General features: G+C 44.6%; 1 protein-coding gene across 2 annotated transcripts; it reads left to right on the plus strand.

The window, feature by feature from the left end:
- Positions 1-2,226: 2,226 nt before the first annotated feature.
- On the plus strand, positions 2,227-10,673 carry NFKBIZ (NFKB inhibitor zeta). Of its 2 annotated transcripts, none has more exons than XM_053935971.1 (12): positions 2,227-2,512; positions 2,918-3,057; positions 4,015-4,051; positions 4,148-4,251; positions 4,389-5,152; positions 5,581-5,686; positions 6,018-6,164; positions 6,665-6,728; positions 7,329-7,498; positions 8,149-8,259; positions 8,347-8,514; positions 9,139-10,673. In XM_053935971.1, exons 1-12 carry the CDS (start codon positions 2,278-2,280, stop codon positions 9,190-9,192), a joined length of 2,100 nt encoding a protein of 699 aa, XP_053791946.1. In that variant the 5' UTR covers positions 2,227-2,277; the 3' UTR covers positions 9,193-10,673. The 2 variants fall into 2 exon arrangements, with proteins under 2 accessions (XP_053791946.1, XP_053791947.1); XM_053935972.1 differs by having other exon boundaries at positions 2,227-2,451.
- Positions 10,674-11,250: the final 577 nt, after the last annotated feature.

The following is an 11,250-nucleotide window of genomic DNA, read 5'->3' on the forward strand; positions in this document are numbered from 1 at the left end:
GCCAGGAGACCTGATAAATAAAGTGTCACTGATGAAACAAGTACGAGCTGAGGTATCAGAGCCTGAAATAGATTTTGCTGGGTAAATGGAGAGCAAGTCAGCAATCTACTCCTTCAGGAGAGTAGAGACTTTGGAATAGAAGAGAAAAAGAAATTCCATGCCCTCTTTAGGGAAAAAAAAAACAAACACAAACTCATTAAATTGTTTTATAGAACAGTTTTCATTCATATGTAGAGACTAATCTCCAATTAAATCCATTCCAAAATTGTTATTGAATAGCAAGGATAAAGGTGCTGCCTGTCCCTGCCTACATGTGGTTTAGGAACCTTCTACAACCTTGAAGAACTACAATGAGACAAAGCCACTTTTGGTTTGAAATCTCTTTTACTCTCAACATTTTAAAGGGAATGGCAGGCAACTGTGATGACAAATCTAATTTTCTGGATTATCATCTTCTCAGATTTGCATTACCATCTGCTTGTTGAAAGACAAGATGCATTTTGCAGTAGTTGTAGAGCCTCCTGTGAGATTGAAATGAGTGGCTTTCTGGGCTCCCTGGCAGGGATGAGAACACAAAGGTCCATTGGTTGGATCCACTTTGGAAAGCTGAGTTGTGGGTCCTCCTCACAGCCACTGAATGTGCAAAGAGCATTTGTGGGCTCCAGGATCTCTGAGCACCAAGTGCTTTTCAATGAGGAGATACTTAAAAGCCTCTGCCTAAGGTTAAGGTGTCATAACTGAGGTCTAGGGCTTGAAGAACAGGGAACCATCTCCTTGCTTGTTTAAAACACACAGCCTGATTTCATAAATCCTCACTTGTGTGAAGTGCTTTGTTAAATGAGGGAGAAAGTGTGCTTGGGGGTGAGTTTCTGCTCAGGGAGCAAGTGAATTTTTACCTTTATTGGGGTATTTCTGCCACTGCTTGGCATCTGATATTGTTTTATGGGTTCTACTTGCAAATTTCACTCTGGCTGCATAGATTCAATCTATGGTGTAAAACAACAGTCTTTGGAGTAGAAGCCTGCCTAGACAGCTTCAGTCTCAGCAAAACCCTTCATTCACTTGACAGTGGGAGAAATATTTGAATAATATAAAGGAATTCCCTCCTGCCTCCTTGTGGGCTGATTAATACAATTTCATATTGCACCTGACCCATGTTATTCAATACACTTAAAACATATAAATTATAGACCTCCAATCTGCATAATATACTTCAGTAAGACCATGTTGTTTTACTACGTATTTATTGGAGCAGCCACAGTGCTAAAAACATCCTAAACTCAACCTTGTGGGCAAAATTGCTCACTTGCTCATTTTAGAAGATGGTGACTTCAGTGGAAATGGGAAAGCAGAAATATTTGTTTGAAAAGTAGAAACCTGAGAAGTCTTCATCTGAACATTGGTAATAACTCAGTGAGGTTAACAATGATGGCACGGTTTCACCCACTTTTTGTTTTGGCATTGTGTTGCTTACCCGCTTCTCCCCGTGGCCTTGACTGAGAGGCTCTTGCCACCACAGTGTGGTGCAACCTAGAACCAAAATCACTCCTTGTCTGCCCCTGCCTACTCCACGCCAGGTAAGAGGAACACAGGTGACTAATCTCCATTGTGATTAACTGCTCACATTCCCCTCCTTGCTGGATGCTGCTCATGGGATGCACATGACCAAAAGGTCTCTGTTCTTCCATGCCTGTGTCCTGGAGCCAAGGACTGGCAGGACTGGGGCGAAGGGTGAGGGATACCTGCCCATGGGGACATGAGCTGGCATCAGCAGTGGTGGGAGGCCAAGGGAAATTCTGGTCATTCCCACTTCTGCAGCTCCATAAGAGGGTGGCAATTAGCTATTGCATGCGTTGTGAGCAAGGCCTGCCAAGGCTGCACCTGGACAATGCTCTGAGGCTCATGTGTTGTTCTTGGGGTGTCCTGGGCAGGGCCAGGAGTTGGACTCGATGGTCCTGATGGGGCCTTTCCAATTCAGGATAGCCTGTTATCCCGCGAAGCCCACGGGGGCAAGCTTGGACGACAAGGTGCGAGTCATCACCCCCCTGACCACGATCCCCTCCTGGGTCCTCACAGCCAGGCTCCTCCCGCCGGCCTTACGGGAAGCGCGGCCCCGCCCGCGAGGGGCGGACCCGGTATAAGCGCGGCCGCGGCCCCGCGCCCCCAGAGCCGCTGCGCCGCCCGCCCAGCCCTGGCTGTATCCGCGTCTGCTCCGCCGCCCACCGCCCCGCGCCGCCGCCCGCCGCACCGCACCGCCGCCCGCCGCACCGCACCGCCATGATCGTGGAGAGCAGCCGGGACGCGGCGCCCGATGGCGGCGACGGTGGCGCCCTCAGCAGCCCCATCAACCTCGCCTACTTCTACGGGGCCTCGCCCCACTCCAGCGAGGGGAGCTGCTCGCCGGCGCACTCCTCCGCCCCGGGCTCGCCGGGATCCGACTCGGACCTCTCGGTGAGCAGCCGCGGCGGCGGCCGGAGGGACCCCCGGGGCGGCCCCCGCCCCGCGCTGCAAGGTACGGCGGGTCCCCGCGGCGGCCCCGGCCCCGGGGGGTGGCGGAGAGAGCGCGGAGCCGCGGGTCCCGCTCCGTCCCCTCGGGGGTGAAGCCGGCCGATCCTCCTGCGTGTGAAAGCGGCCGAAGCGGTGAAAAGCGGACGCGTTTGGCCGGCGCTTCGTGCCCGGTGCCAGGCTGTTCCCATCCGTGGAACGGGAGCGGCAGGGCGGTCCCCGGGGCAGCGGAGGAGCCGCACGCCCGTGGGATAGCGAAGGGGTACGCGGGGCAGCTGCCTGGCTCCTCTTTGCTAAACCAGTGTTTAGGTGGCTTTCCACGAGAGTTTCTAGTTTGGGGTTTTTTCTTTATTTGTTAAACGTAAACAAAATGGGTGGCTTAAGTTCGGATTTTATTTTCATATCTCAACAGTTGAACAACACATGGGTGGGGGGAAGCAGCACAGAGGACCTTTCCAAGGGGTCCGTGTGAAGAACTCCGTGAAGGAGCTCCTGCTGCACTTCAGGAGCAGCAAGCAGATGTCCTCGGTTCCTGCCACTGAGGAAAGCAAGGTAATCGGCAGCTTTCTGCACTGACAGGTTTCATTTTAATGGTTACTGAAGCTGGCAAGAAAGCTCTTTGCGGTAATGCTAGAAATGAGCTTCTGCTTTATCTGCTGTGGATGGAATCAGTGTTTTTCCTTTTCAATGGAAAAATACAGTTGGGAAGAAATCAGAAAGAAGGTTTGCCATGAGAGAAGGAGGCACTTTAAAATGTTCTTACATTTTACATAAGCTTTCTTACATATCTTACATCTTACATAAGCTTTATTTTCTAGAGGGAGTCTGGATAAAGATATATTGGTGTTGCGAAACCACAGAAATTCTGTGTTGGCTGGAATGAGATCATTCATTGGAAGGGTTAGGGATTTTTCTCAGATTTGTTTGTCATGCTATTGCACCTCTGTGCAAAGCACACAGTGTAAAGGTAGGCCCTTTCAATCTGAAAGGACAAAAATTACAGGAAATTCTGAGAAGATTAAAGGGTATTTTTGATTTGATTAGATTATTTTTCTGACTGTGTGTTTGAAAGCTTCCTCGATAAGTGTTTTCAGAGGAAGATTTTTGCATAGGAAAGTTCACGGCACTAAGGAAGTGTAAAATTGGCCGGGTTATTTATGTTTCAAAAAAATCCTCTGGTCTCTGGAAGGAATAATGTCTTTCTCTAGATTTTCTGGAGTTTTGTGGTTTTATAACAAATGGCTTGAAAAGCCTAAAGAAAAACAGTGGGTTTTATTTACGTTTCATTAAAGTATTTCCATTTTCTAACCTTAATTAAAAGTAATTAAGTTAGGGTTAGACAACCATGTACTAGAATTATTCTAAGGTATATTCTGTGTTTATAGAAGGAAGTCATGGCTGCTTTCTTGTTGTTACTGGGTTTTTTTGGGGGGTAGATTGGTTATTTGTGGTTGTTTTCCCCCAGAAATAACATGATGATAACAGAAAAATTTGGATTTTTCTTAACAGGCACAAGGAGGATTGGTGAACTACGAACCATACACAGGTAGGCCATTTTTTAATACATACCCTGCAGTAACATTTTAAATCAATTGTAAGAGTAACCTCCAAATGGATTCTAAATTTATTTTCTTTTCATCAGAACTGAAAAGCATACTGGGCCACAGTGGCAAAAGAAAGGCTCCTGAACTTCTTTCTGATGGACCTCCTTTCAAACGCCAAGCGAATGTTCACCCACATCTCCTGGTAAGTCTGTAGTAATTTTTTATGTGTCTTTATTTTTCAGTTTGCTTTGTATGATCAGAAACTACCAGATACAACTATACCTCTAATTTTCTCAGGCTTATCTTGATTTGCCTTTGTTTTTTTTTTCCCCCTGTCAGACCCCACCACAGACACCAACTTCTATGGATAGTATGGAGGAGACACATAAAACTGACCCAAAGCATGACAGCAGTTCTGATCTGCTTCAGAACATTATAAACATTAAGAATGAGTCGAGCCCCGTTTCCCTGAACACGGTGCAGGTGAGCTGGTTGCACTCAGTCTCCAGCCATGGGTCTCCTGCTGAGCAGTACCAGGACAGCCTGGGAACACAGGCTTTCTCCCCGTCCCAGAAGTACCAAGCATTCCAAGACCACACCAGCCAGCATATGCTTGATCCGCCACAGCATTACCAGTTCCCTGCATCCCAGAACCAAGATTTGTCACAGAGTTATCCTTCAGATGCCTCCCTGGACTACAGGTCATTTGTTGCCAGTGACCAGTCTCCTGCCTACCAGCAGAACCCCTTTGAGAGCCATGAGCTGCCCTACTGCCCATCACAGAGCTTCTCTTCCCTCTTGAACGACTCAGAAGGCTCAGACAGCATCTCCGGTCCCCTCCAGCCACTGAGCAGTGCCCACCCGCAGGCTGAGGTTGCCCCTCATGCCCCAAACTTCAGCTTGCTCTCCAGCAACCTCTGTGGTAGTCTGGAGCACAGCATCTCTTTGGCTACTCTGAATGTCTCACTGCCTGACCAAAACAGTGCCAGAAGCATGACGCAGCTGGGCAAGTCATTTTTTCAATGGCAAGTGGAACAGGAGGAGAACAAACTGGCTAACATCTCTCAAGACCAGTTCCTTGCAAAAGACGCCGATGGAGACACGTGAGAGCCGTTTATCTTAGTGTTTCTTCTGTGGGAGGTTGGGGAATGTTTCTGTTTGGGTTTTGGCAGACTGTGGGTTATAGTGAAGCAGTTCAATAGCAGTGTTTGTGTCACAAGTGCAGTGGTTTGGCTGATCAAGGGAAAGGTGTGGTGTTGCTGATGGCTGCCATGCAGAGCTCCAGCACACTTGAGTAGATGTATTTTCTAATTTCAGGTGCTTATTGTTAGACTTGGATAAATGGGGAAAAAATGTTGTAATTTAGAGGCTTTAGATTGCGCTGGTAAGAAATACCCATGTTCCCATCTTAGTTACAAAGAGGAGGTCTGATGCTGGCGGCATAAAATCCCTTCTAGACATTTGGTTCCCTGCTGTCTTGAGCCCTGGTTTGTGTCTGGTGGTGTAACTCTGTTGCCCCTCTTTCCTGCAGCTTCCTCCACATTGCTGTGGCCCAGGGCCGTCGAGCACTCTCCTATGTTCTTGCAAGGAAGATGGCTGCCCTGCACATGCTGGATATTAAAGAGCACAACGGCCAGGTGAGGTTCTGAAAAAAATCTTTGCACCTGCTGTCTGCACCTGGGTGCTTCTGCATGTCTGAACCCTGGGAAAGATGTGGTGAAATGCTTATTTAATATTAACCCCAAGATTTAGCCTGCATACTAATATTAACCTTGAGCTATTAATACTTCTTGGGATCACCTTGAGCTGGTAAAAGTATGTGCTCTGCTTCATTTGTCCTGGCTTCCTAGTATTCATAATCACTGCTTAAATAATACCAGGTAGCTAGGGTTTTTATTTGCTTTAGTTGCTCTTTCCTGTTAGCGATCAGATGACTAATAGCTTAAATTTTCTTCTTGATGTTTGCAGAGTGCTTTCCAGGTTGCTGTGGCTGCCAATCAGCATCTCATTGTGCAGGACCTGGTTAGCTTGGGGGCTCAAGTGAACACCACAGACTGCTGGGGTAGGACGCCGCTCCATGTCTGCGCTGAGAAGGGGCTTGCCCAGGTCCTCCAGGTAAGAGCCAGGCAGGCAAGCTCTGCCCTGGCCATTGACTCTTACCCTTGGTGTTAGCTGTGTTGGGAAACTCTGGGAACGCCACTCCTTCCTTTATCTTTCTCACTGGGTAGCCTTGTGAGTCTGTGTACCCATGGAGCTTAAAATGGGACTGATTTTCTCATTAAGGTTCTCATCAATATTTTTGAGCAATTCTGGGGGAAATCCTCTAGTTTACCAAACCAAAACAGTAAGTCTTCTCTTAATCACAGGATCATTGAATGGTTTGGATTGGAAAGGACTTCAGGGACTTTCTAGTTTCAACGCCCCTGCTGTGCTCAGTGACACCTTTCACTGGACCAGATTGCTCAGAGGCCCATTCAGCCTGGCCTTGAACACTTCCAGGGATGCTGTTATTTATTTCAACTTAATTACAGCTATTGGATTAAGACAATAAACAAATTTGAAGCAGTATGTGGTTTGGATAAGACGTAAATGTGTACTTGTTTCCACTTTTGTAGGCAATCCAAAAGGGAGCTATGGGAAGCAATCAGTATGTGGACCTTGAGGCAACAAACTATGATGGTGAGTAGTTAAGAGTTTATAATTTACAGAGTTACTGGATAGTGCTTTATAGCTACTGATGGGAATGCAGTAAAATGCAATATTTCTTTTTCAGATGGAAATTTACAGGTGCAGTTGACATCTGTCAGATGAAAACATGGTTGGTCTGTGTCTGTCAGGAGCTCTTTCCTCTTACATGTGATTGATTGCTGTGTTTGGCATGGAGAGCGTAGGTTGTAACTGGCCATTGTTTAAAACATTGGAGTGCCAGCCTTGTGTCAAGTGGTTACAGCAGCCAGAATCTGGCAGTAGAAAGCTGTTCTGTTTGGATCCCTTTTCCATAAAACCACTCTTTCTAATGCATAGTTTGTACAAAAATAATTAGAAAATGATTCTTTCACCATCCACTGGCTGAGAGCTCACAGTAGGTTGCTACTTCACTGTTCACTGATCTCAGACTGCTTGGGACCAGTCACTGTCACCTACAAATATGGAACCATCTCTGGGCTTAATGGGGTTAGAGGCTCCTTTATCTAACCTCTGAAACAAGCAGCCAGTCAATACTTCTGTATTGCATTTGTTCATTCATGATGATTTTTATGTTTTTCTTTTGATGTTCAGGTTTGACAGCATTGCACTGTGCGGTTCTGGCCCATAATGCTGTGCTGCATGAACTGCAGAACTGTCAGCCACCTCACTCCCCTGAAGTCCAGGAGCTTTTGCTGAGAAACAAGAGCCTGGTGGAAACCATCAAGATTCTGATACAAATGGGAGCCTCTGTTGAAGCAAAAGTAAGTAAAATGCCTTAGTCTGAAGTGCCACATCCAGAGAGAGTGTGGAAGCAGACTATGTCCCTTTCTCCCACGCTGCATTTATTACAAGGGAAGTAGACTAATTTGAAAGTTTCCCTACAGCTTAATTTACCCAGATGGGATGAGAATGCTGCATTTCTTCAGAGCAAGGTATTATCAATGCAAACGAACCCTGGGGAAAGAGGGAGGTGGCAATTTAATCTCTAGACTAAGAATGATGCTATCCTGGCTGCAGTGAGTAGTGTTGTAAAAGTAAGAATGTTTGGAGCACTCTGAGGTCTGCATAGTAGTAGGGTGCTGCTGATGACACCTTGTTCTTGAACTGCAAATTTTAATTAAAAACTGCTTACCTGTGCAGTTCAGGTCGGTGCCGTGCCAGACCATTACTTAGCCAAAATATAAAATATTACATTACGTAAGCTTACCTGCAGATGAGATCAGGTTTCATTGTTCATTAGATGTTGATATTAAAGTATATGTATTCAGATTCACTTTTGATGAATTGTAGTGCAAGTATGTTTCCTCAACACACTGCATTTACTTTGCTTTTTATTTTTATTTGTCTACATGTTCCACCTGGATAGGTGAAGCACCTGCAGGGAAGACTAAACAGTTTCTTTTTCTGATAGGATCGCAAAAGTGGTCGCTCTGCTTTACATTTGGCAGCAGAAGAAGCAAACCTGGAGCTCATTCGTCTCTTTTTGGAGCTGCCCAGCTATCTTTCTTTTGTGAATGCAAAGGTATGGTGATTTTTTCATTAATACAGATAGAGAGAGAGAGGCTTATGCTGCCACTGTTCCTTCATGGAGTTGCTTTGTGATCCCCAGGCTTACAATGGCAACACAGCCCTGCATGTGGCTGCCAGCCTGCAGTACCGCGTGAGCCAGCTGGATGCTGTGCGCCTGCTCATGCGCAAGGGAGCTGATCCCAGTGCCAGGAACTTGGAGAATGAGCAGCCAGTTCATCTGGTTCCTGACGGCCTTGTAGGGGAACAGGTAAAAAATTCATAACAGCCCTCTCTTTCTATCGGTCCCTGTCCACACAAAAGCTGCATTCCACTCCACAAGTTTCTTTGGGGTTTTGAGTTGTAGCTTTCAAGGAAAAGATCTAGCAAATACCATTTTATTCTTTAGAGCTTTAGCTTCAACACCAAGATCAGGCAGAATATACAGACGTGAAATTTTAGGTTTCACGTTATTTTTTCCATCTCGAAAGCATTTACCTGTCAAGACAGGCTTTGTTTCTGTAACCCTGCAATGTACTGGAGGCAATACTCCTTCTCTTGATCATCTCGTTATGGCCTGAGTTCATGCTTTTGTTGCTCTTGTCAGAATTAGTAATAACAGTTTTTAGGCCTGAGTAACAAATGAAGAAAATCCCTTTTTCCTGCTTGGTGAAAAAAATTACTCTTGACCTAAGACTAGTAACTTAAGCACAGCTGAGTTACTGACTGTTGCCTTTCATTGGTTCAAATGCTGTAAAGTGGGATCACTTCTAGTGTAACTGAGGTAAGGCTTGGATATATGAATGCAAAACGGGGTCTAGGGTGGAGTTTTTTCAAATTGTGGCTCACTTCAAGACAATGAATACTAATGTTTTTGTCTTTTTCTCTTCTCCAGATAAGACGTATCCTCAAAGGGAAGGCGATTCAGCAGAGAGTGTCGCCATTTTAGGCTCCATGTTTCTTGGAGTTCAGCAACTTACACTCACTGTCAGTCAGGCAGTCCTAATCTATCTGTAAATAGAGCATTTGCCTGGTGTGGGCAAATGTTAGTTGTTTCCATGAAACAAAAGTATTTTGTTCACTATTATATAGTGGGTTACGTAAGAATAAAAAAGCCCCAAATCCAGCATCAAATTCCTCCAACCAAAAGGGAATGCTTCATTCCCAAGTATGTGGAACATTTTCCTGGTTACCTGTATTTTCTATATTTCATAGCTATGGTGAGACTGATTTTATTTAAATAGCCATACAGGTAATTTCTAGACAAGAGCAGTTCTATGGGAATTTTTTTTTTTTTTAATTTTAGAGAGGGCTGATAGAGGTCAAAATTGCAGAGATTGTTGTGGTTTTAGTAACACTTAAATGCAAGAGAAATTAAATATTTTTGAAGTTGAGCATTTATTTATGTTACTTTGTGGCTTTGTTCCAGTATCTTGTGCAGGATTGTATATAGTCACTGACATTATTGTACAGCTGTATAGTTCTAAGAATCTATTGATCACTTGGGGAATGATCTGAAAAAACAAGTTTCTTGATCTTGAACTTGCAAATTGCATACAGATTTATAATACTATACTGGTGCAAATCAGATAAATTCTGTTCTTCTGAAAGACTGAGGTTGGAAAGTAGAGTTAAGATAGATTGTCCCTGGCACTGATTATTGCATACTTTAGTAGTTGTGTAATAAAACATGAAAAGCTGTGCTTCTTCAGGGGACTGTGTCAGTTTTTCTCATACCCAGTAGGGTTTTTTTCTTGTGATAGAACAATAGATTGAGAGAGGAGGATCATGATTTTTATAGTATGTATGTGACTTGTGCTTTAAAGGGTATGATCCTGATTCAGTGCAAGTGTCTGGCCTGCACTTCGCTGTTGATGCATGCTGAAATCTCTCAATGTTAATTATAATACTTAAACATGTGTAAGCCTTACTAGTGTTGGTGAGGCTTAAGCACATGCATAAATAGCTTGCTGAATTGGGCTCTAGTTAATTCTAGAGACTTAATGTTTTCCACCTCCTAAGCAGAGTTAGTCCATTTATTGTTTTACCTTATAGGTATAGTGGCTAGCAAAGTAATATTTGAAGTTAAGTTTTTCTATTTTTTAATAATTATTAAAGGAAATTGTATGCTAATCATGCTGTCTACTTGTGTTCTGTTGGATAAAACTTCCTCCTGCCATTTTCTGAATGATCCATGCTGGGCTGTAATACAGTAATATGTTCTCTGTATGGTCTTTGTTCTCAAACTGTTTTTTTCATCACATGCAGTTCTCTGTTGTTACCGTTTAATTAGTCTGATTATGCTGTTTTTGCAAAGTATGTCTTGTAGACAAGCTAAATGAAAAAATCTGATATGCAAAGGCTTAGTTGCAATGTATTTCTTGAAGGGTTATGTGTAACTTGTGCTTGAATAAACATGCTCATTCAGTTCTGGTGGCTACTGTGTGTGATACCTCAAGCTTGACTTCATCATTATTTGTAAAACTGATTTAGCATGGTAAGTGTGAGGCTGAAAAGCCATTTGCTAAGATAAAATGAAGTCTTACCATCCTGCTGATTATTCTTTCTCTTGTTTGATGCTGGTGTTCTGGGTCATGCACTGTGCAGTTGTGTTGTCTGTGAACTTAGTAGGTGTGCCCCAAATTGAGTTAATAGTCACCAGGTTGGAACCTGAACACTTGTCCCTGCATATTGGAAAGAATGATAGCAGTTCTGACAATGTTATACTCTCCCCATTACTTCCCTGCCTTGGTCCTCAGTTCTGGCAACTCAGGCACGAGTGTCACCCTAGCACAGGTGGCAGATTTTGTTAGGAAATAGGGCTGTACACCTGGGGATGGGCTGTCTGCCTCACAGGTGATAATGAGATGGTTCTGAGCTGCCAGTGACCCTACAGGGGAAGAGCTGTTGCCACAGCCTGTCCCAGCTGAGCATAGAGCTGGAGAGATGGTAATAGTTGAGATAAAAGTGGATGTAGCATTAGGATCTGTAGGAAAGGAAGAAAACC

Source organism: Vidua chalybeata, chromosome 2, assembly GCF_026979565.1.
Source record: "Vidua chalybeata isolate OUT-0048 chromosome 2, bVidCha1 merged haplotype, whole genome shotgun sequence".
In the NCBI taxonomy this organism is placed as follows: Eukaryota; Metazoa; Chordata; class Aves; order Passeriformes; family Viduidae; genus Vidua; species Vidua chalybeata.